General features: G+C 48.5%; 2 protein-coding genes across 5 annotated transcripts in view; one reads left to right on the top strand and one right to left on the bottom strand.

The window, feature by feature from the left end:
• LOC142572915 (secernin-2) overlaps positions 1–26,270 on the bottom strand; it is a 129,498-nt gene that overhangs the window by 71,223 nt on the left and 32,005 nt on the right. The window lies entirely within an intron of this gene.
• Positions 13,397–20,534, top strand: LOC142572914 (uncharacterized). Its single transcript, XM_075682362.1, has one exon. The coding sequence runs from the start codon at positions 14,389–14,391 to the stop codon at positions 20,320–20,322; it is 5,934 nt and encodes a 1,977-aa protein (XP_075538477.1). The 5' UTR covers positions 13,397–14,388; the 3' UTR covers positions 20,323–20,534.

Here is a 26,270-nt window from a genome sequence, read left to right on the forward strand (position 1 = left end):
ACAGCTTAAGTAGAACATTCGCACCACAATTTAAGTGAAGCGTTACGTATTAATGGAGCTACAAGCGATTAGAAGCGACCCTCCTCCCTAGCCATGCTTTTCCTCCTCAACTCGTTCGCCGAGCGAGTGGGGCTAAGCTCCGCCTTCACTGGTTCACCGTCACGATGCGACGTCACATCGTCCACTTCCGGTTGTTTTGGAGTCCGCCCCCGCCCGCGCGAGACCGCTCCGCTAGCCGCTTGGCCGTCGACCCCAAGCGAGAGCTATCGAAGCAGCGTGCGTTGCGAGCATTCTGTCGTAGCGCCGAACGTGTCTTGTATTCCGGTAACCACAGGCAAGCTGGTCATTTCGGCAAATGACTGTAGGCATAAACTCAAGCTGATGAAGGAACATTAGCGTAGACGTACGTGAGCGGCCTGATCGGTCTGCACGGTCCATACACTTGTTGGTGCAGCGCTTAACCAGCCAAACAAAGCGCTAATATTGCTCTAACCAAGTGTAAAACATTTAAAACATTTATAAAAACAACGTGTTCATGATTACACTCCTGCGAAAAATACACACCAGCAGCAAAGAAGAATACACTTCGTTGCTGCTACTGTGTATGGTTGAGCTCCGTGCCACCAGGTGGCTGCACCGTGCAGACCATTTTAAAGCCCCTGAAACTTCGTAAAGTAGTGCCACTCTCCTCCTCCGCCTTCACTCCTCCTTGTTTCTCCTCTCTTTGACGCTCCCTCCTCGACCATGGCGCCGCCTACGATGCTCGAGCGCAGCAGACGACCTTTCGCAGAGTGAATGCACGCATAGCAAGGCAGTGCTCTTTAGGCGTTCACGTTGGCTTTCCAGCTCCGCGTAACTTCGTGTACAGCATAGAATTTCTAGCCGGATGCTTGTACAAATTCGGTAAGGGCAGCTTTTGTTTCAATTTTTGATAACTATTTCTTTAAAAAGTATCTGAAGGAGTGTTAACGCTGTGCGTTGACGACTGCAAATGTATCGCGTGCCCTACAATTAGGTACGCAACATTTGTCAAGGGCGTGTCGCAAGATCTTGTTGCGAATGGTTGTAAATAACACGTTTACCATCGAATGACAACCTCTTGGCTTCCAGCAAGCCCTCAGCCTAAAGAATCCGCGCCGCCCTTACCATGTGAATTCGCGGCGCGTATGAGCTATGACCTACAAAGGCTGACGGACATCACTGCTCTGGAGGTTCGAAAGTGTATTACAAGCTACAGTGCCGCCAGCGTGCGTGCTTGCCAATCTAAGCGCGCGCAAAGCCTCAGAGGTGGGCGCTGGTGCTATTGTGTTTCTCGTGTCTCAACGCCGACAGAAATACCGCGGCCGATCATCGAGTCGGGACTGTGCGTACACAAGAAAATAAAATGAGTTTTTAGCATTCGTGCGCGAAGCGGGAGCGCGATAACAATGCTTGACTCAATCTCAAACAAGACCACTGTGGCCTTAAGTAATTTTTTTCAGGTTAATGACGTATCACGAATAACACTTCATAGTGCGTTGGTTCGTCCGTTCACTAAGTGACGTACTTGTCGCGAACAGAGTTGCACTGAGGTGCATGCATTCAGGACGGTTGCACTCCCTTCGAAGTAACATTTGCGAGACATGACTTTATTAGTGAAGTCATGATCGCGCAAAGAATCCCCCCGCCATGACGCGGCCGAAATTGCGCCAAGTGAAATGATGTTTTATCCATAGGTTAAAATGATATGAAAGGGCATTCGAGTTGCAAGTTAACAGTTTATTTTCACATAGATGCATTACAGATTTGCCTTTGCAATCACAAGTCCGTGTGCACCATTTATTGTCTCATTGCGTAAATAAACGCACCAGCCTAACAGTCCTACAGCAAGCGCGTCTCAATTAGGCATAATGACTGTTAAAACTAATAGTGGCATAGACGAGCAAGCGAACGACTATATGAGCGCGCGAACTAAACGAGCGAGCAAACGACTAAACGAGCGTGCGAACGAACGAGCTAACGACTAAGCACGAACGACGACTAAACCAGCCAGGGAACGGGCGGGCGACCGCACGTTTTCTTTGCGAGGGCTCCACCGCCGCATCTTAAGCTTCGCACACTTTAAAGCTCACGCGAATTAGCACATACGTCTCAATTACCTATGATGCGGTCGCTTGACGACGAACGCACCGCGTAACACGGTTTCGGGAGAGCACGCACGCTTTTCATCGGTGCCTCTGTATCGCAAATCCACCGGGCGACCGCCAACGAGGAACACGAACAAATCTGGCAAACAAAGCTAGTCTATCTAAAGAAGGCTAGTAAGTAACCACAAAAGGCAGAGAGTTGCTCTCCTGAGGCGCTTTCATGATCGAGACTGAAATTTTATCAAAAGGACTGCGCTGAATCTTAATAATTTCGTAATCACGTCATCGCACGCAACCTCGCGTGCCCGCGAACTCAAGCCGGTTGGCGTTCAAAACGATTAAGCGCACCAAGTATGACTAACACGACCACGTAGTGCGCATATAAGCAAAGCAGACGTTGCGTAAAAATCATGTTAAAGCGTGCGTACAAATGACAACATGCACAGTGAACTGTGCAATATCTACTACGTTATTGCCCGCAGCACAATACGCAAGCCTGGCACATACAATACTCAGAGAGCCACAACTTACATCACATAGTCGTGCGGAGGAAGTTGTTCGGAAGTTCTCCCTCCCGATTCGGTGAAGCCATGTCTTCCTTCTTAACGCGTTGCGCTTACCGGAAGGTATCGCGAACATATTCTTGCCTTTGCTAAAACTATATTGGCATCCAAACGCGCAGCAGGTCATGGTAACAGAAAATGACGTGAAGCGACGTCGCACTTGCCACGAAACATCCTTCGAGGCGTTCACAAGATCAAAACAACACAGAATAGGAACGGAAGGAATGCCGCCAACAAGCGCCGCTTCTCGAGCAAAGATGGCACTGAAGCGCCACTGTAAACAAACGAAGCCGGCGCAAGGGGCCACGTGATGCCATTAGGCCAATAGCGACGCGGCGTCGGCTTCGGCCAGGGCGCTGGAGGAGGAGGCGGCGTTCTTCAAAGCGTGGCACTACTTTACGAAGTTTAAGGGGCTTTAGACCATTTGCATTTGACCTGCTCATCTCATGGCTCATCCCGTTACGGCAAAGTCAAGCGGCCAGACTCTGTCCCCTTGCGCTTGCCTTTTCCCTAATACCGGACTCGGGAAACGCTATTGCGTTAGTAATCTTCCGGTGTGAAGTGACGGCCACAAACGCGCAAATCCTGGCGCCGATCGGATAGCGGCAGTCCGATGCGCAGCAGCCAGTTCGCTCGTACGCTGCCTTGCAGAGGGACACGATGTCGCAGCTTGACATATTGCCAGTCGCCACGTTTGCAGTCCACAAGGCAACAAAGTCGAATTATAGTGCTCGCGAAATGACTGAGACCGACTCTGACCGCGGAGCTCTCGTCAAAATGGAGTACCTTGTAACACAAGCAGACGACACATGCTGTGTGCCGGAAGTGCTTGAGTGTACTGAAAAATTATTCTTGTGCATTCTCTTTATGTTACTTTCTTTTCATAAAAACAAATTAACTAACATTCCAACTATTACGAAGATCATTTGTTTACCGTAAAGTTGGAAAAATTATCGATCACGCGCCCTTGTCAGCCAATCGGATAGCTCGCCCCACTGACGTCGTATGGGTGATTTCGGTCATATGGGTAGGGGCGGCTTAAAATTCCGCCGAGCAGTGCGCTGCGATCGGCAGCGATGTGCATATTTAAAACCTTATAATAAATTACACGCTTTACGCGGAGCACTTAGATGTGTCAATTAGTGATCAGAAGGACCTACTCTAACGACTCAATACGTTTGTAGAAAATCGTCAAAAGCGTTTCAGGGTCCCTTTAAAGCTCATTGCTAAAGTTAGCTGGGACACCCTGTATATACACTCTGAGCGCTTCATTCCGAGATGAAAAAAGAAAAATGAAGCTGGCACCATTTCTTTCACCAGAGCACCACATTCACAAGTGCAGTGTTAAAAACTAAGTGAGCTTTGCTCGCTTGCCAGCAGACTTGCACGTTCAAGGCAGGTTCTCCCTGCAGGAACGGAGCATATGAATTCGCGTCACCAAATAAAATTGGACGATACGGGCCGTAAACTCGTCAAAATTCACGCGGCATTGAAATCTGACAAGAGTGTCGCAATAAGCGCCTAGACTGCAGCAAAGCGCGCATTTACGCACGCCGCAAAGACACGTCAACAGCTGCGGACAGTGCTTCGCCACCCCGTCCGCGCCGTGCTGACCGAGCAACGTGCGATAGCAGCGCCACGACATGAGAGGATCGGTGGCGGGTCCACGCAGTCACGGGAGTTTGAAAACTGATGCATTCAACCGCCTCGCCGTTACCCCCGCCGAACCCGCGTACAGCCTTCGACTCTGCTATCGTGGGCGGTGGCTACAGAATGTTAGCAAAACGCTTCTCGTCACTGGGGGAGAACTAATGAGGGGCGGCAAAGACGACGTGAAATTCCAGGACTAAAACGCTCTCATGCTCCCCTCGGCAAGGCAATGCCGGGACCGTCAAACAGGCATTAAACAGCAGCCGACACTACAAGCCTATGTGGCCGGCAACGGTTTCAAATGCTCCTCTTCCAAGTCAGAACTGTTTATTGCCGGCAAAACAACGCAGGCAATCAAAACTACGCTGCAAATGGTACTCAACAAAGTAGTAGTACCCCAGGTCGCCACCATCAGAGTACTGGGGCTCTTCCTAGAGGAAAAGAACTCGTGCAAAGAAACTATGAAGAGACTGGCGCGCACCTTTCGTCAGATAATCGGATTGCTGCGACGTATTACTGGCCGCAAGTTTGGAGTCCAAGAGAAAGAGGCATGCAGGCTAATCCAGGCTTACTTCGTCTGCAGGCTAGCATACACATGCCCTATACTTCAACTAAGAAAGATCGACATCGCAAAGATCGACACTTTACTGCGTTCAGTCTACAGAGTAGCCGCCGGACTTCCTATATATGCAAGCAACGAAAGACTGATGCAATTAGGACTCCATAACACCGTCACCGAAATCGTGGAAGCGCAGGGAGCGGCGAAGTGGTGGAGGCCGTCATGCACACAGCAAGGGCATGATATATACAACTCCTAAATCCTTCTCCCCCCCCCCCCCACACACACACACAGGAACCACCAAGAGAGGTAAAATTCCGAGAGACATGAGGAACCAACTGGTCATTCCACCACTACTATAGAACATGGGAGAACACAAGGGACGCCGATGTGCACGCGCTGAATCCAACTCTAGCGTATGTGGACGCCTCGCCTGTGGGGAACGGCACATATGCGAAAGCAGCTGCGGACGGAAAGAGGCGGATCCTCCGAACCGAGGAAATCGCAGCGAGGTCTATCCTAGAAGCGGAAGAGGCCGCCATTGCTAGTGCAACCGCAGTCGGAAAGACGCTCTTCATAGTATCGGGCTCCATGTCAGCGATCAAAAGCTTCAGATCAGGCCAAGTAAGCCAAACCGCGGGAGAAAAACTACAGAGGCCGGAGGTAAGCATCAGGCTTCTCTGAGTTCCTAGCCACGAGGGAAACACCGGCAACGAAGCTACCCACCTCACAGCCCGCGCAGCTACCCGGGCAGCCTCCTCCGGAAAACACAGTCACTAGGTTACGGAGATCGCCTCCGTCGGCAAAGAGAGGAACGACAGATTTACCCGCCTCCATGCGGCGGCCTAAACAGACAATAGGCCGTGACCATGCGCCGAGCTCAAAAGCGCAGTGTGCTCAGCCCCAGGAGACTAGCGGCCATCCTGAAGGATGACAGCGTCTCGACATGTACGTTTTGCGGCTTAGCCCAGGCTGGTCGGGATCACATTCTATGGGGATGCGGCCGTCACCCGCCCCCAAAAGAGCTCCTGCGGCTAGCCCTCTCACCTGAGGAATGGGAGAAAGCGTTGAGAAATGTCGACCAAGAATCACAATGCAGGCTGGCGGAATGGACGGCGACAGCTGCGGTCCCCTGAGCCCCGCCAAGCCTCCCCCCATGAACTGGCTCGCCCTTCCCCTATTTAATAAAGTTGTTTCTTCCTTCCTCCTTCCTGCGAGTATTGCACTTGGAGGGACAAATGTAGTCTGTGGACGAGAGTTTTCTGCAAAATGTCTGCGTTGTGAGTGAAACCGGAGTTGGAATTTATTGTTTTATTATGTTTCTTTTTTTTTTTCAGGAATTGAGAGGACGGCAACGTGCAGACATGGTCAACCATACAAATATCGAATCTCCAACAAATTATTATCTTTTTTTCTCTCCCTCTGACGCAATGAACTGGGCATGAAATGCACAGACAGCATCGTTCCGTGATCGTCTCCACCTAGGCATTTCCTTTGAGTCACCCTCTACAGAGAAATTTAAAGAATGCGACAAATACTAACAAAAATGCCCCAGTTTACGTGAGAGCCATGACAAGCACTAATCGAAGATAGTATCAAGCCGCAGTGCTTTGCACACGCAGCATAAAACTGCTTTGGTGAAATGATTTTAGACGTAGTTAAATGACCTTTATAGCCTTTTAATTGTACTGTTTCGTTTTTCTTATCTGACACATATCCTTTTATGACAAATCAGTTATGCGGAAGTCCGCAAGGTGGAGGAACGGCAATGAAAAGTAACATCTGACATCGACATCTTTTGTAGCCCGAAGATAAAAAGATTGTCTTAGCAACGTACGCGTTTATCACCGCGGCGCGATTCGGAAAATATACTACTACATATCATCATTTCAACTCCAAATCACCGTTTTCAACATCTTATTTCCCGCATCTCAATTTTCCCTGGAACAACAGACGCTGCTCCACCAGAAAAATTGAAGCAACGATTACGAGACTACGGTTCCGAGTATCCCCACAGAACTTCTACCTCCATAGGGCTGGTCTGTATCCTCTATGCAATGAGAGTGAATCTCTCCAACACTTCTTTATAACATGTCGCCGGTTCATTATTCAAAGGAAGAGATTTTTGGAAGAACCCTTCCAAAACGTTGACTTGAATTTGACTATTCAGGTAAGTTTTTCCTTTGGGGCTACCGCACTGGGTTACAGCCACAGGAACGTTTGTGAAACCCTCTGCAACTTCCTGCGCGAGACAAAAAGAATTGCGTGCCAAAAAATTGTTCCTGTTACTTAATATTTACTGTAATATCTAGATATTTGATCATTCATATCAGTAGACATTTTAATTCACATTTAGAAGATACTTATCTAATTTCACCTTATTCCCCCCCCCCCCCCCAATTTTTTTTTTTTTCACCGCCCGATTCCTGGCAGATCCCCAAGAGCGGGTAGTGCTATTTCACTAAGGAACAAGAATAAGATAAAAATGAAGCCTGCAAGGGTTTCTCAAAAAAAAAAAAAAAAAAAGAAGAAGAAGAAGCTTCGCCGTTGTAAAACAAAATCCCCGCCCCTTCCAGTCCGTGAAGATGGTCGAACAGCGAAGCTGTGTTAGTTACACCGAGTGTTATACCACGCAAGTCAAACTTTGCAAGCAGCCTATATTGCAAATCTTTTGTTTCGCCATTCTTTCACCTCGTGCATTTTCGCTTTTGCGTGCTTCGCGTTGTGAGCATGCTTTAGGTTTTTATTTTCTTGCGCGTGAGGTTGGATTGGTTTGACGATTGACATCTTTGTGTTTCTTACTGAGGTTACACACACGTTCGGCTGCGACGGAGAGAACGACTTCAGTGACGGTATGCCCGCTGGTCCGCCGTTGTCGCTCGCGTTCGATGTCTCGAGTTCGCTCGGTGGCGCGGTTAGCAGCATCCGCCCGGCATTGCCGCTTGCGATTCTTCGAAATTAAATAGCTTCGAAATTAAATCTGTCCGTCGCCTAACACAATTAACGGCTCATACCCCTTTCAGCAATGGCTCATACCCCGTAAACGGGGCTTCCCCATTACGACGACAGAGAAGGAGATTCTTGTTGTTGGGAAGGAAAATTTGGGGTAAAGTGCAGCGCAGTAACTGTCTCTCAGCAGAGGACACCTCAACCGCGCCGCACAGGGGTTAGGGAATGAAATCAGACGGTGTTTGGATCGCACCGCTGGCGCGATCGGTTGGGAACTCGGCGCTGACGCCCGTGGTTGTACCTGGGTCGCAAGCCCCAAGGGTAGCGTTGGCCTGGCGGCCTGGGGTACAACTGGAAGCATCCGAAGGTCCCGGCAAAGCATGAGTCGACTGGTAACAACGAAACAACTTGTTTATTTTAACATCGCAAAGAGTTGGCGGTCAGGTTTGACCGAAGTAGAGAGACGGGAGAGCACTTCACTCAACAGAAGAAATCGGAGCCCTCCTTTTGGCGTCCGGGGGCAGCTGTTTTTATACTCTCGCAGTTGAGGGCAAGAAGGAACCCCTCAAAAGACGAGCACGTGAATGTACAATGGGCTAATGGTGACGCACACTGTCGTAGCGCTGCCGTAGCACCATGTTGAGCACGATCTCGTAGCACCCTGTCGTACGATCTCGTAGCACCCTGTTGTAGCGCTGCCGGTCGGGCACAATGACTGTAATGAGAGGATGATCCCTGCTTTGGCATCGCCTGTTTCGGGCACAATGACTGGAATGAGAGGATGATCCCTGCTTTGGCATCGCCTGTTTCGGGCACAATGACTGGAATGAGAGGATGATCCCTGCTTTGGCATCGCCTGTTTCGGGCACAATGACTGGAATGAGAGGGTGATCCTTTGCGGTCGCATCGCCGCAGTCGCGCCTGGAAACACCTGCCGATGAGTGTTGCGGCGACGACGATCGGGCCAAAATGTCTGCCGCCCCGCCGCAGTCGCGCCGGCAAAACCACGTGTCGCAGGCGAAACGCAACAACGGAGAGAAAGAGCACCAGAAGCAGCAGCACGCCACGGAAAAGCGATGGAGTTCAAGGCGGTCGGCGAGGCCGACGGCCTCGGCGAAAGTCAGGAGCGCACGTAGTAGCGTCCTGTGTCGTGAGGGGCAGCCCGAGGGGTGCAGGACTTCGATCACGGTGTCGCACGGCAGGCCGTGCCCAGAAGTGAAATTCTACGCTGGAATGACGAGGGGCAAGGGGGCCAGCTGTGGAAGAAGACGACACTCGGAGCCATAGCTGATGATGATAGCTTTAGCGAACTCCGTCAACGACGGCACAGGCTCCGCATAAACAGCTTCGCTGTAAAGTTCCTCCAGGTCACGCTGTAGCGTTGTGCTACAAAACGGGTGGATGTCACACTTTCCCTTTCACATCCTTTTATCTACGCGTGAGAGACAGATTTAAAAGCAAATCGGTGTGAGGACTCGTTAAAGGCTGCCGGTCGCATTTTCCTTGCTTCGCCCTTTCAGGCACAGCTCAAAGATAAATAAACTTCGATAATTAGTTTACGCCGAGCTCTAAAGACAACCTTAATGTAGTACATGTCACTACTCGCTTCCGGGACGGACGTTCGTGTCCCTCAGCAGCGAAACAACGCCAAGTGGGCTTCAACCTAATCGCTCGGACAATCGCGCTTCCGATCGACAGATTAAAGACACGGCCCGAAAGCATCACGCTCCCGGGGGAGAGAGTGCGAAGGGGGGGTACATGAACGTGCGTGTCCATGCGTGGGTGTGTGACACGTGTCAGCGCAGAAGCTGTTCCCTTTCTCTATGACGCGCGCTGCTTCGATCCATGACGTCATATGCTACCTTGCCCGACTGCCATAGAATCTAACGGGGACGCCCAAGGGTGCCTCGACGCGCACATTCCCCACACGGAGCGGCGGGCGAGTAGGACATCGAGACATCCCTAGAGGTCGCCCTCCGGCGAAGCAGTAGGAACCAGCAGCAGGAACCAAAGGCGCCAGCGCGACCACAGCAAGCCAGGACATGAACGACCGAGCGCCTCTTTCGAAAGACGGTTCATCCCCTCTGCCGTAGGGGAGGGTCCCGCCTTCGGTCTCGATGAACTCTTCCGCTACCTTCGAGCTGACCGCGCGTTACGCAGCAATTAATGGAGATAAACGCCTTACTTTTTCGTTCCACGTCGCCTTGTCTAACGCTACCCCCCTGGGACTGGGGAGCGTCCCTCGCACAACCCATTATTCGCTTGAGTTGCTCCTTAGATGCTATTTCGAGACTAACCTTACGACAGCGGGAAAAAAAAAAAGAAATTCCCACCTTGTGCGCAGCTCAAGTATACACTCTAACAATTCACCACTTGCGTAAGTGTTGTCGCTCGTGCGTGAGAAATGTATTTCTTTTTAAAGTAAAATAAACTACAGCACAGAGCAGCGGAACGAAGTATCATCCCTATTCAAGTTTCTCCTTGGTAAACAGTGGTGGGAATACATTTCAGATTTTTGGCAACAGGCAAAGCCAACTTTCGGAGCACGTAACTCCTGTGTTCGGAGCAGATGAGGTTGAAAGCCAAGGCGTGTAAGGTTTCCACTAAAGCACGCAAAGATGGACAAAATTTAGTTTTTAGAGCGCAGCTCTTTGGCGTCCGTTCCTGGGTTTCGCGTCGTCGTCGGCGTTGTCGTCGGCCTCGTAACCAGCTCCGCCCCCCTTTCATCCCCCCAGCGCTAGCTGCGACCGACTGATACCGCTGGATGCCGCTGACGCCGCTAGAGAGTCAAGATAACGTGACTGCATAGAACACCGTCGCCGCCATGCAGAAAGAGGAGGAAAGGGTCCCCCCCCCCCTGTTCTTGTGTGGCGGATAGGGTGCTCTTCAGTTGCCGACGCGCCGGTTATTTCACGTAGGCCCCGGCACGTCGACGAATACGTGACCACCTTCCCACGGCTAGACCTGGTTCTTAGCGCTGCGGAAGCGAGGGTATCATATTGTTTGTGTCGGCATCGGCGGCGTTGTCCCTGAAACCAACTCCGCAGCTGGGGTTGACTCACTATCGGCGTCAGCGGCATCAGCCAGTCGCTGCTATCTCTTCCCTCCTCCCTTTACCGTGTTGTCCGCTTGCTGCGCGCGCTTCTGCCCCCATCGTTTGCCGCTGGGTGTACACGCCGCCCCCCTCCCCCCTCTTCCTGCGAGTCTCCGGTTGTCAAAGCGCCGGCTCGAACTTAATTCCTTTCTTCGCTCCTCCTCCAATGCAACCCCTGTGCGGTGGCAATCAGAGAGCCAGATCGGTGGCGGCGGATCTGTATATGTGCACCGCCCGAGCCGAAATTGCCGCTGCCGTTCGCCCTGTGCGGTGGCAATCAGAGAGCCAGATCGGTGGCGGCGGATCTGTATATGTGCACCGCCCGAGCCGAAATTGCCGCTGCCGTTCGCCACTGCGAAATTATCTGCCAGTTCTTTCTGAGCCATGAGCGAGACGACCGATGGAAGTCCTCCGTCTGCTGCTGCTGCTGCTGCTGCTGCTGCTAAACGAGCTGCCAGAGCAGAGGCCCAGCGCCGTCGCCGTCAGAATCCAGAGGTGCGTGCCGCCGTAGCAGAAGCTTACCTAGTGGAGTCTTTGTTAAAGGAATACGTGTGAAAAATAAAAAAAAATTCTGTGATAGCGCATACATGTGTTGCTCGATTTCTTTGCCTCAATCTATCGAAAAGGTGAAACAGCTTATTTGCTGCGCTCAAATTTCGCATTAGGAAGTAACGTAATCGTCGGTAATTTTTTTGTCACCTAAAGTTCACATAGTCATTTTCTCGCATAAAGTTCACATAATAATTTTCTCATAAGCACTGGGAACAAAAGCGATTCACCGGGGCACGCGACATCTGCAGCAGGCGAGTTTACACTGAAAACGACGTGCTGCCAGTTGCAGTCAAACCAGTTCTGATAAAACCATTCAAAAAATATTCTTGCTTTTCAGCAACACTCTAAAAACAGTTGCACCCTTTGGGATGTATATTTGCCACACAACGATAATCATCTGTCTTGTCCGCATTTCCTTTCTTTAACGCAGCGAGCCCGGTACTTTCCAGTAACGAACGGCATGCGCCTTATCAGCACGACATAGCACTCCCGACAGGAAAGTAACGAGGGCAGCGTTTTCAAGACAGGAAATGCGGGCAAGACAGATGACGATTATCGTTGTGTGGCAAATATACACTCCAAAAAGTGTAAACTTTTGTTAGAGTGAAGTGCTAAAAGGGCATGCGTCCTGACAGACGCGCTTTCTTCTGTTGTTGATGTTAGATTTTACAGGTACATTTACATTTGATACAGCTCACACACTTCGCGACCTACTTTTTTTTTTTTTCATACAAGCGTCGCACACACAGATCATTCACACGAACTTATAAATCTGACAAACTTGAAATACAATTTTTTTTTTCTGCCAGGATTACAGTTCAGCGAGCACATTTTCTTATAGAGCATGTTATGATCTAAAAGTTTTTATATAATGTTTACATTTTCTGAAGGGCATCAAAATCTATTTCCTGGTCGACACTATTTAACAGTGGCGATGGTATTGGGCTGCTAAGCACGAGGTCGCGGGATCGAGTCCCGGCCACGGCGGCCGCATTTAGATGGGGGCGAAATGCTGAAACACTCGTGTACTTAAATTTAGGTGCACGTTAAAGAACCCCGTGTGGTTCGATGAAATAACCGAAGTTTCTCCCTGGCTCATAGTTCGGGCATGCTTGATTTTTGACGTGGGTACAGAAACTGGCTTCGTATAAATTAATCGTTGTTAAACGTAGCGCTCGCGCGTGTATCGTCTTCTGTCCGTTTGTTTCTCAAGTTTCTGCGCTAAGTACAAGGAAAACATGTCATACCATCAAAAACTCAACATTAACAAAGTTCATTTTGTGCATCCCTCACATTTATCATCGTCAGCTAACATATTGTCACCCGCCTGCTTCATCGCTAAGTGTCTCGACGTTCGTCCACGTACTCATACACTGTCAGTCGTCGACAGTACATCATCACCAACGCAAAAATCTCGCTTCGTCAGTCTTTCCGGGTACGCATAGCGAAAGGGAAGAAAACACGGAGGCACGCGGGCGCCCAGTCCCCAGGGTCGGCATTCTTCCCTCCCGTTCCGTGTTTGAGCTCCCGTGGTACCTTTCTTATTTCCTCCCTCTGTCTCTACACTACTCATTGGGTCCCGGATTATGAGAGAGGCTAGTGGAAGCTTTTTCTTTTTTTTTTTTTCGTCGGGCGCTGAGCCGAGCTCGCTGCAGGGATGCCGAAAATGCCATTTCCCATCAAATCCCTCTCTCTCAGCACTACCGAAGAAGGCATTCCAGAAAAGGGGAACCAATATTTCGTTCTATGAACCAAGCCGGTCGAAGCGAGCGGCTGCTCCTCCGCTCATCTCCCGCAGTAGAAAGGAGAGGGCGCTGTCGGATCAGCGAGCAATAGAAAAAGGAGAAGGAAAGCAGTAGGCAAAGCAAGAAGCCCGCGCGCCCTTCCCTCTCGCTCTTCGGATACCTGCCCTCCTCTCCGGCAGCGCGCGCAGCAGCATTTTACTGCATGCCCTCTGTTCGTCGTCGTCGTCTTTGCCCAGCGCATCGGCAGTGGCAGCTGCAGTGGCGTTAGCCGCCGGCTTCGAACAACCGGCCTGTTCGTTCAAAGGCCTCCCGTGCTCTGAACCTGCCTCGGCACAGTACGCAACGAGCCAGCCGGCGCACTGTCAACGGCGCTTCGTGGCCGCTCCCGCCGCCTCGGTCTACGACGAGCGGCCAGCGTTGTCGCCCCTTTGTGTTTGGGTGCGTGGGTCCTACACCGACATGTAGCAGACAGGCGGTGCACCGCAGCGAAACCAAACGGCGCCTCCGCGATTCGGCGGGCCGCCCGCCGCATAGTGTGATGACTGTTGTGGTGTTACAGCCGACTTGAGCCGACTCGCGAACGTTTTCCAGTTACCGGCATGCACCGCTATCACAAGCAAGTGCGCCGTCGTCACGCGACGACGATCTGACCGTGTTTACCTGCCAAAAGACGACGCACGCGGATACACCGATCTCGCGTGCCGCTGCACGAGATGCACCTCTTCCTTGCGTTTCCTTCGGAGGAAAGTGCGCGTTTGTGACTGTTCGCGCCGCGCCATCGCCGTGGGCCCCGTCATTTGTGTGGGTGTGTATCTGTGCGCGCACGGAGTCGTCACATTTCGTCAGTCGGTGTTTCTCCCTCGTCCGCCGACCCCAGTTTTAACGCGAATTTCGCTGCACTTGATCTGTACTGTGTTAACCGGCGGATGTGTAGGCGCTTGAGCCATCGTTGTGGAATACGTGCCGTGCTCTGTGAGTAGACATTTAACCGTGCTATCTCCGATTAACTCTATCAGGACGATAGCCTGCTTCGCTTATTGTGTTATTCGGCGCGTCGAGTGTCAACGTCATCCGGTGGCGAGGCGAGGAGCGTTCCGTTCTGCCAGCTAGCCACACGAGTGCTTTCAATCCCTGACGACCGTTACCGCATATGCCTAAGCCGAGTCCGCATGCCTCGCACAGGAAGCATAAGGAGCAGGCAGAGTGTAGCCAGGAGAAGAAGTCACCGAAAGTACCGCACCGTCACCAGAAAAAGACTGTCACTGTCAAGGATGAGGCGGCCGTCGTAGTACGTGAAACTTCAACTCGAGGACAAAGTCGGCTGGGTGGCATCACCACTGGCCCAACACGTTCGTCACACTATCGCTGCGACACCTACACAGTGCAGTATGTGAGCGGTGGAGTGCTAAGACAAGTTGAACTGAAAGCACCCGTGCTTCAGCTCTACAGACTGGACATTTTTGCAAAAGAAAGAGTCATGGCGCGTTCGCGATTGCCAGGAGTTGATAACTCCAAGGTGAAGCAGCAGAATGCAGCATCTGTATGCTCGAAGGCTAAAGTGCCTGCTGCAGCTAGCGACACAGAGCGCATTCCTGTTAGAGCGACGCGAAATGATCTGCCTTCGTTGTGCAAAGCTGGGCTAGCTTGCAAGAAGCTGCAAAAGAAAGTTGCTCCAAAAGAAAAAAACAGGTTGCACTCTCTAAAAAAACAGGAAATCTATGATGATGTTTCTGATGTTCCACTGGAAGAATACTGCGATGCAAGTGGCAGCGCAGACTCTACCCAAGTTAATGTAGCAATGGGTGCAGCTGTGAGTAAACGGTGCCACCCTCCACATAAACAGCACAAGGGTGTGCCATTAGAAACGGGTGCCACTGCGAATAAACCGTGCCAGCCTCCTCACAAAAAGCACAAGGGTGCGCCATTAGAAGACTATGAGGACATCTCTGACACGCCTCTCGACGAGTATAGCCCCTTGGAAAAGCCAGTCAAGTCTGCATCTGTTGCCGATGCCACAAATGGAAAAGTAAGTAATGCGCATGGCAAAATCGTTGGATTGAAGCCTGTTGATAGCCCAAGCAGAGAAAGGGCTTCAAGCAGCAAGGACGTGAATAATGCTGAAAAGAAGGGACCTCCAGAAGCACAGAGTTTTGTCAAAACATCAGCTGCAGAAGTGCAGCCAAGTGAAGCCAAGTCAAACACCATTGGGTCAAAGCTCACTAGCAAGCCAAGTTCTTCGTCGGCTCCTGACAAGGACATGGTCGAAAAGAGAGCAGCTAAACGACCTGGAATGCCATGCAAGGACCATGGCGCTAAAAAAATAAAAAGTGATGCAGATGTAGCAAAAGACAAGCCTGAGCCTGGGGCTAGTGCTATCCAGAAAAGCAACAGCAGCTCATCACTAATCAAGAAAGCATCACTAGCCAAACGAGCAAGCGAACTATCACCTTGTGCCAAGAATATCACAGCAACATGTTCCTTAAAAGAAACTCCTGCAACCAAGTTAAAGGTTGATGTAACCGAAACAGAAGCAAAGACTGACACTGGTACCACCAGTGTACAGAAAAAAAACTGCCTGCAAGCATCTAGTAAGGCAAAACCAGACAAACTAGTGAAGAAACCAGAGTCTTGTGGCAAGAGCAGTTCTGATGTATCTACTAGCAACTTGGGCATTTCTAGAAAAGTTCCTGTATCATCCACTCCTAAAACAGCTAAGGATGTGGCTGAGACAAAGGTCAAGCATGGTAGTGAAGGTGTCCATGGAGACGGCACTTCGTTGGTTACTAAGAAAGTGTTGCCAAGTAAACTAGAGAAGAAACCAGCATCTTCCACGAAGGGCAGCTCTGACATTCTAGCAAGCAAGTCTAGCTGCTCAAGCACACCTACAAAAGACTTGACCACTGCAAAGACTGTCAGCCCATCAGTTACTAAGAAGGCACTGCCAAGCAAGCCAGTGCCCTCTCCTAAGGGAAGTCTACATGTGGCCAAGTCTAGTAGCCAAAGCATTTCTGCAAAAGCTCCTCTGTCTACCCCAAAGTCTCCTAGTAATAATACAGCAAAAGTGAAGCCTGATAACGATTCAGCAAAGTTGAAGGTTGGCTCTACTACGCATGTCATTTCAACAGAGGCAAAGGAGGCATCGTCAAGCAAACTAGCAGAGAGACCAGTGCCCTATGCCAAGAACACCTTAGAAGCATCTGTGCCTGCATCTTCCAAGGCTTTGAAATCTGCAAAAGAAACGCAGAGTTCCAACACAGCAGCCAAAGCTAATAGAAAGCCTCAGTCTGAACTCAAAACAGAGCACACAAAATCTGCCGATCATTCTGGGTCATTCTCAAACAAAGGAGCTGTGAAAAATGCAAGTGGGAGCAAAGCGAAGCAATGCAGCATGACTGCGGCATCTGCCAAGGGCACACTGAAAAAGAAGCCACCAACGTGTTCTACCAGTGGCATTGAAGTCAAAATCAGCCGCTGCAAGCTCTTCAGTAGGCGAAAATCCCCAGAATGTTCATCCAGCTCACAAATTCAAGCATCAGCCGGAAGGCTGTCAAGTGCTCCGGAGTGCGATGGGAATAAGCAGCAGGGCACACCTGAAACTCCGGCAACTAAACAAACTGAGCAGGTACGAAAAGCCGTAAGGACACAGCCAACAGAAAGCACTGAATCTTCTGTTAGTGTACCCGACAGCGCCAAAACTACTTCACTATCCAACACTTCTAAAGAGCTCTCTGAAAGCGAAACACAGAAGTGTCACTCATTGAACGTCCTCAAGGTTAACACTGCAGAAGTAATAGGAGAACAGAGTAGTTTGCAGCACTACACTATGTACGATAGTTCGCCTAAAGCCACAAAAGTGCCAACCAAGGCAGTTGCTCCAATGAAAGACCATGCAAGCAGGGGGCCCACAAGTGACATTGCAGACAGTGTTTCAGAAACTGCACCATACAGCACTGACAGTACAGACATGGATAAAAGTTATCTGCATAATCCTTGCGTGTCTGCAGTGCAAGAAGTAGTGATCGAAGCCTTAGATCAAAACGCCACCAGTGTTGTAGGTGCTCAGGATGCAGAAGCAGATATCGCTGGTTGTGTGGAAGCCACAGCAGCGCCAACTGAAGCAGTTGCTCCAACGAAAGACCATGCAAGCAAGGAGCCCACGAGTGACATCAAGGATACTGCTTCAGAAACTGCACCGTACAGCATTGACAGTACAGACGTGGATAAAAGTTATCTGCATAAGCCTTGCGTGTCTGCAGTGCAAGAAGTGGTGATTGAAGCCCTAGAGCAAAACGCTACCATTGTCGTAGGTGCTCAGGATGTTGAAGCATATGTCGCTGGTTGTGTGGAAGACTTGAATATTGGTTCTGAAGTAGAATGCCAAGATGCCTGTCCTGCTAAAAACGAGTCGGCCATTCACCAAGATAATGGACACGAGCTGCAACAGGACACAAGTGACACCGCTGACCAATCACGTCAATTCATAGTGCTTACTGCTGTTCCTGATGACACATTTGCTGGTGAATCTACAGTCATTCCTACGTGCCATCCATTTGGCCAGCAAGACAACACTTCACAGGAGGCTCATGATGTTGCAGGTTTATTAGAACAACCAGGCAATACTGAAGAAGAACAAGACTGTGCCTCAGGATGCGTCAGCACTTCTCCTGCACCTTTGCAAAAGGGCCTCTTTCAAGCAGAATGCAGCACTCCTCCATCCACAAAGGTAGATGTTGAGCCTCCGGGCAACACAGAAGTTAGCGCAGGCTCGTTAACTGAGCAAAGCAATGTCAATCGTGCAGAAGAGGACCACGGTGTTTCACCACGAAGTAAGATAATCAGTGGTGTGCTTGTCTTGAGAGAGTGTGACAAGGCTCGTAACATGTTCCTAGAAGGTGCTAGTTCCCCAAGTCTAGCTGGCACCACACAAAGTGACAGTGAAACTCCTTCCAGTGCCATGCAAAAGGGCCTCTGTCAAGCAGAATGCAGCATTCTTCCATCCTTAAAGATCGATGTTGAGCCTCTGGCCAACACAGAAGTTAGCGCAGGCTCCTTAACTGAGCAAAGCAGTGTTTCGCCACCAAATAAGATAACTAGTGATGCGCTTGTCTTGAGAGAATGTGACGAGGCCCATGATGTGCTTCTAGAAGGTGCTAGTCCCCCAAGTGCTGCTGGCACTACAGAAAGTGATGGTGAAACGCCTTCCGAAATTGGTCAAGGTGATCCACGACACAAAGATTCGGGCACAGCTTCATCACAGGACCCAGCAAGTAACTTTTTTGGTGCGGACAAACGGGGTGCACAAGGTGTGGACAGCAGCACATTTATAGCTAGTCAAGCCGGTCTTCAGCAGATAGACCGAACAAGGATCGCTTTATTACAAAAACCTCTCTGCAATGCCAAAGTGGTTAAAGAAGTCTGTGGCAGTACACCGCTTGAGGAATGTGAAGACACTGCCAGCAAAGTGGAAAAAACAACCATAGTAGCTGTGGTGAAGAAGCTTATTTGTGAAGTGGTCATGGGCACGAAAAATCCTGATGCTTGCAGTATCATAGCTGCCAAAGGCAGTTTCCAAGAATCGGAAGAACCAAAGTCAAGCCCAACCCTTCCTCAGCAACACGATGCAGCCAAATGCTTGTCAGTAAGGCCAACTGGTGAAATAGACAACAATGAAAAATGCTTTGGAACCTGCCATCCTGCATCTGATCAGGTCCTACAACAGCAAGCACAAGACTCTGGTGAAATTTTTCAAGAGGAGTGGATCTCTGACACAGTCACAGAGCTGCCACAAAAGTCGCATGGTGAAGTTGCTTACACAAAAAATGATGACAATGAAGGTGATTTTCTCCAAAGTTCCGAAAATAGTGATCAGGTTCAAGCCAAAAAACCACACACGGCCTCTCCTCCCCCCAAAATCCATTTGGGCTTAGCCGTGTCCCAACCACTTGACACCACAGTCAGCAGCAGTTCCAACAGTAATAACCAGCAGAAAGAGGCATTGAAAAATACTCTGGCTCAAGAACTTCAGGACAATGCTATCACTGCAGCAGCATCACTGAGACCAGATGCCGACGGCAGTAAGACAAATGCCGGAAACGGCTTTCCAGCCAGCAATAGCGAGTGTCACGCGGCAGATGAAACAACCCTCGGTGAAAAGTACCAAAGCAAGAGCACAGTTAACACTGGATCAAGTTGTGGCGACACCAAGCCAAGCCGTCGTAGTGATGCATCCTCAACCGAAGAAACTAGCTCAACGCGAACAACGGACTCTTGTTTAGAGTCCTCGGAAGCAGAAAATGTCCCTGAACATGGGGCCGCAGTCGCAAGTGACCATGATGCTGCAGTGCCCAAACCAACTCAACCAAAAAAGAAAAAGAAGCGCAAGAGCTCAGGCACAAACACTTCAATGCATTCTGCATGGCTTTTCTCACGCAAGAAAAGAGTAAAGCGACCACCGAAGAAAAAGCAGCCTCAAGAGGGGAGCAGCCAGCCCACTGAACCATCAGTGGTGGTGACCGAGCTAGTGAAAAGTCACAAAGCTGCAGACTCTGTGTGCCCCAAGTTAGGTGTTGGTAGCACAATGAAAAAGCCACCCATGGCCACTGTTGGTGAAGTGGCAACATCCGACAAAGTTATGCTCAAAGGCATAAACCGAAAGCCTTTATACGCTGCCGTTGCAGACCAAGCTGTCGAGGATTCGAAATTTCACACCGGGAAGCACCTCCAGCATTCAACCACTCCTTACGCAAAGGCGACCAGCTTCATGCATGAGGCTATGTTGGACCTCGACATGTTCACTGGCCTCAACATCTTGGATGTGTGCGGCTCTTGCATTGAGAATCTCAGGGACCTGAAGGCACAGATAACAAGCCGGAGCATCACCAAAAACGAGGCTGTGGCGCAGATTGCCCAGTCTGTGCACACCACAGTCGTAGAAGAATACTTCAAGCGTGAGCGTGCAATCAGGACGCTCAACCTTTTGGCCAGGATACCGTTCTCGCTCGACCCTCGTGAGGTGGGCAAGATACGGAATGTCACTCAATCCATTGTGGAGCAGTCACAAATGTGTGCCAAACTCAAACTGTGAGAGTAAGTGATCACGATGATGATAATGCCATGGACATGTCTACGTATAAGTGGTGTGCATGACTGGGACCAATCCATTCCGTCCTTGTGTCTGTTGTGTGTGTCTTGCTGTGTGCTAAGTTCATAATGCCAAAGATTGCCTTTGCCACTTAGTGTACGCTGTGATGTTGATCTTAATAATAAACTTCCAGCAAAGGTTTCATTTTCCTAAAATGTCACTTGATGTTTTCATGCACTACGCAAAATGAAATGGTGACCTAGGCAGTGTAATTTAGGGATTGTTTCACTCTGTTCCATTTCTTTCTTACCGTTCACAACAGCGGGAATGCCGCTCAATGTATTGGAATACTAATATTGGTGCATTATCTCGGCCCTAGTCTGCCATCACATAAACAGATGACAAAGCTTTGATGAAAACAGAAATGTTATATTGAATGTTTGTGTGCACCACAAAGAAGAATGCAAATTATTAATGCTATTAGCATTCTTTGGATATTTAACGCATTTTCCGGTACATCACCATATTCCTTTCATGCCAACTTGGGTCACCGGGTGTGTGCCACTCTCCAATGACAAAAAAAAAAGAGAAAAAAAATATTTAGAATTTCTCCAGTACTGTGTGGAATCGGACGTCGTCAAATGTATTCAGACACTCTTGTCTGAATATATTCAGCCACGTGCGAACGTCGTAGCGGCACAGCTAGTTCGAAGCGTTGTCCAGAGGGAAGTGCAAGAAAGAAGACAGACCTCGGTACACGCCTCATACATGATGCGTTTCAGTGGTGGCAATATACAGTATGCCGCTACATTGCTTCAGTGCTAATCTCAGTAACGTCAAAAGTCGTCCAAGGTAGTTCGTGCAGGAATTTTTTATCTACATGACACATTTCTTTCTCTACTATCACAGGATTTATAATTCTCATCCAAATAGTTCAAAAATTTAAGTTCTCCAAATTCTTTCTCTAGTATATTATTTTTCGACTGCAACCCTGCTTCCCCAACCAACAACACTATAACCGCTGTCTTCTTGCCAGTTTCCCTATAGTGGCCGAGTGCATTATTTGAGAAGCAAGCAAGCACAAACAATGGCGCTCATCACTGTGGGAGAACACTGCTGTCGCAATACATGAGTTCAGAGCCGAAAGAATCGAAGTCTGCCTTTCCCGTACAAGGGTTTTTCTTTAATGGCATGGAAATTCTATTTTCTGTCTGTAGTAAAAAATGTGCAGCATCTCCACACATGCTCATTTGTGCATTACAATGAACAGTGGGACTCCAAAATGCTGGAATCTAGGCTTTTTGCTTTGCAGTGTGGGTGAACTTGTCAGGCAGTGCCATTGATGGCATGCAAAGAACACTTAGCCAAAAGGTGTTTTAACATCATTACACTGTTGAAGATAGTCTCAAATTTTTCTCTCGAATCGCCTTGCTTGGATGATAAAATAAAGCATCGTTTACATAGCATTTGCGGAACAGACCAGTGGCTGTTACAAATTTGCTCCGAATTTGTAGTGCTGAGCATTATTCGCCTCTTGCCATAAACCTTATGGCAGGTAGGCAGACTCCCATCTTGCCTCATCAATAAAAAGAAAATGTGTGGTGCTTGGATTTCATCGAGGTTCCCTCAACACAAGAGCCAGACACTTTGTTTACTGGGCCACAGATGCAGGCGTGAAATAAGTTAATAATTGTCAAATTGAGCACTCTGCCCTTGTGGCAGGTTATGATTTGAGATGACTGGCACGTTCGTCCTGTTGTATAGCAACAATTTGCTGTATCGAAGCAAGAGCAGCTGCATGGGCACTGGTTTCCCTCGTGGCTGAGAGGTGAGAACTAAGTGCTGCTGAGATGGCTGCGCACAAGAGTGGTGACACACCAAACAAGCGAAGGGTAGGTATGCTGTGAAACGAAAGTTCCTTGGCACAGAAATGCAAGGCCAAATGCTTCGTACTGTATAAGCCAGCTCCAACAGAAGTTGGACTTAAGCAATTCTCTTTGTCTCTTTTGTCCATATGGAATTTTTTTTCCAGGAAACGTGACTGTTTTGTACGACGTTGCTTAGATGGCTTCTACGTCCCATTCACTGCATGCACTCTGCTATGCCATGGTAAAATGTGCCACATATCAGCGTTTGCGAATAAATTTCTTTTTTCCTCCACATGCTTACAAGCATGGGATACTTCATCACCCAAGTATGAGCTATTCCAGAGTGACTTAAGTTACACAGCACAACAAAATTCAACAAGTTCGCAGGAAGACAACAAGATTACAAAGAGAAGACTTAAAATCTGAAGAAAAATCAGTAGACTAGCAGAGGAAAAAGTTAGCTAACTCATGGTTTTAGGGAGTGTTCACGAAACCACCGCTGACATTACCAGTTCATGTGTCCCCTGTGGGGTTTGAATTTCTCGCAAAGGTATAACCTTGCAGTATGCTGGCCCCAGCCCATGATTATGGGTCCACATTACAGAATCCAACCACAGTGAGCAGCACTTTTGGGAATGAAGTAGAGGACGTACATGCTTGCAGAAATGACATTTGTTTTGCTTCCTGTTCAGCTAGCCAAAACAAGTAGTTCATCAAACAGACCAATCTTAGAAATTGAAAATAGTCTAATTGCCCTCCGGAATATCAAGGCAGCGTAAACTCCAATATGCAAGTGAGGCACTGTTTGCAGCAGTCATTTTCAGCAGGCCGAACTGTGTACATGCAAGGTTTAACTCGCACCAGTACCATGCTCCAAGCTAAATAGGAAACATTCCACAAGATTACACCACAAACTAACCTCTGCGTGCAGTGCATCTGCGGAGCTCATGCAAGACAGAGACACGACAAGACACCCTTTCAATTCAGGGTATAAATCACTTCATTTCTTTATTTCAAGGGCTCGTGCCAGTGCACCAGCCTGAGCACTCGTGGCTCAGCCCAGACGCTCTCGGGTTGCCGGTCATGTCGATGACGCTGCCACTACACACCAGTGCACACCTACCGCCTGAAGCCATTGATGATGAATTAAGTTTCATATATGCTCCCGCTACCTATGCTGTCCAGTGGCACTAGTAGCAGAGCACTGTATCGTATCTGTGTAACTACAACAAACCAGTCCTGCCATATCGCAAGTTTCAAGCAGAAAAGATAAATATCGGGTAATGAAAAACAGTCAAGCACTGCTGAATGATCATACCTTCCATACAAACAAGCCACTGGCAATTGTGTTATTCAATTTTAGCGGCAAAAACTGTTTCACAGATAGTCCAAGTGTGATAACATGCATTAAGTCCAAGCTATTGGCAAAACACAGTATGTCGTCAAGACAAGCACTGCTTTTCACCTTCCATGGTAGCCAGAAAATGGTCATCTCAATTCGTCTGTGCTCTTGATTACAACAGTGTCTCGTACACGCAGACACACTCCTTTTTATTGGATACTTTCACCATCTAGACTAACTTTGCCTGTAGATATACATACATGTGCAAAGACAAACTTTGTGCATTTTGATGCCAGTGAAGTGCGCAAATGAGAAAAACCTTCAAAGATGTATGCTAATCCGAGCAACTCATACATCAAGAGCAGCAAAGCTGTAGGTGAGAGTTCTCATAGCTTTAGAAAGTCTCTGGGGTGTGCTTTCCCACTGTTCAAAACCTATTGAAGACTTGCAAACGATTCACTATATCCAGTGCAATTCCTTCGCTACTGGCTGTGAAATCGAGCAAAGTCACTGCCTGGCGAGCACTGGCTGAACCATGGATAGTGACTAACACATGTATTTATTTATCGAATAACAGCATTTCATCATCTAACAAATGCTTCGCTCAGCGCAGGACGCGCCTGCATGTCTCGGATGTTTCTGGAATGTTATCGATGGTTCTATCCGCTGTCTGTTGTCGCCAAACCTCGTGTAGTCTGATTGCATATATGTGCAACGCGAATGGTGTAGAACTTTCTGGAAGACACGCGGGCACTAGCAATTACTCTGGAACGTTCAATGGCTCATAAAAGCTGACGCGCTTGTCCCGCTGCTCAGATTTTTGACGATTGCCAAATGTGTTCGCTGCTGTCATTGTGCTTTGAGTGTAGCCTGTTTTTGAGGGCACAGGTTCGCCCAATAAAACACTAGTTGCGCTGCTTTCTTCACCATCACTACCACGTGAAATTATCAGCTGCTACGCTTGAAGTGTTTACATGTGCGTATAAGCCGTGGATATAGGTTACTTGCATCTTTAAAGACCATCTCTTCCATTGCTGTAGCATGGCCATAAAACTGTTCTGCAGTTTTCACAATGTACAGAAGAATTCAACCTTGCACTGTAGTGAGACCAGTGAGTGCCCATGGCAAGCGCGAGATGTCTGACCGTCGCATCCTGTGTACGCCACAATCACATACCAATTTATTATCGCCTTGTGTTTCGATTAAACCTCTGAAAGCATTCTCCCTCGTTTTAAAGAAATCAAGTGGTTGCTACAGTAAGTGAATGCTGCACTTTAGCGACTTGTCGTGATGTGTTGATCACTCCGCAATCTCTGTGTTACCACTCAACATTAACAAGGTGGCATGAATATCACTTAGTGGTTAAAAAGAAAGAAAGGAATTGTTAGCAAGAGTGCATTATCATGTCATCAAATTTATAATTACGATAACTGTGTCATGTAATTGTAATAACTGACATAATAGTTCTGCGAAAATCCACAAGGTGGAGAAGTAATTAATAAAGGAAAAATGAGCCGTCCACCCAATCGTAACAATTGCTACAAAGGAAACCCATACGGGCTCCTCGAAGGAAAAGCCTCGCAGTTGATGAGAAATTCGTCCTGGTCCAGGACTCGAGCCCGGGACCACCGCCTTTCCGGGGCAGCCATGCTACCATCTGAGCTAACCAGGCAGCTAGCAGATGGCAGGGTGAAGTCAAAGTTGCCAACAACTCGAAGCAAATACATAATAGTTCTGCGGAAACACGCAAGGTGGAGAAGTAATTAATAAAGGGAAAATTCCACCTTTGTAGGGAAGTCCACCTTTGCAGCAATTGCTATGATTGGGTGGACATCTCATTTTACCTTTATTAATTGTAATAATTGCATGACTCTCACGTAATAGTTACACAATGGCCTGAAGTGTTATTTTATATGTGGTTCTGCCGCCACGAGGGTGAGTTTATTTCGCCTCGCAAATAAATCATGGGCTTTGTGTTTTGACTCACTGCAACAAAAGGAAAGTTAAATAGGGTATTCATGAGCATCGTGTGTTACAGTAGCCTCTAGACACACAGCATCATAACACCGAGTTGAAAGGCAGTCATACTATAATTTCCTTTCACTCTTCAGGGTGGAGTTGTTAGCTGGATAGAAAACAGTGGCTATTACTAGCTCAAGTAAAGCAAGCTAACGAATTTAGCATTTCAAGTAATTGCAACTTTGCATATAACCGTGCAAGGGCAGCTTCGTGCTCAAATTCAACATTTTTAGTGTTACTGCAATAAGAATACTCTTGTTTGAAGCAACCTGGCGATCTTGTTAATCACTCACAGTGGCCTAATATTGTTTAATCGAACTCGTGAACTATACGCGTTTTGTAGCAAATAAAAAAAGAAGAAAGAGGGAAATAGAGATGCATGCTCAAAATTGGTGATGTAAAGTGTGCACTTCATTGCTACTTTAACTTAGTTATACAGGGATACTGACTTATTTTATCACTACCGACAGATTCACAGAGAATCTGGTATAATTAGGTTGCACAACATCTTTAGCAGAGTAGGCAAGAATGCCAGCGAAAAATGCACAAGAAGCCTCAAGTAAGTACCGAAATGGGCAATGTTTGGCTGAGTGCCAGGCCCCTGTTCGATGGCAGTTTGAGCTTACTTCAAGTAAAAAGAAACTTTTTGACTCAGTTGGAGCAACAATGTGGCACTGAAGGGCAATATACACAGTTAAACCTCGATATAACGAAATAGGTAG

This window comes from Dermacentor variabilis, chromosome 2 (genome assembly GCF_050947875.1).
Source record: "Dermacentor variabilis isolate Ectoservices chromosome 2, ASM5094787v1, whole genome shotgun sequence".
Lineage (NCBI taxonomy): Eukaryota > Metazoa > Arthropoda > Arachnida > Ixodida > Ixodidae > Dermacentor > Dermacentor variabilis.

What these genes read in the sequence shown, in the direction of transcription:
- LOC142572914 (XM_075682362.1), top strand. Translation starts at nt 14,389, where the DNA reads ATGCCTAAGCCGAGTCCGCATGCCTCGCACAGGAAGCATAAGGAGCAG.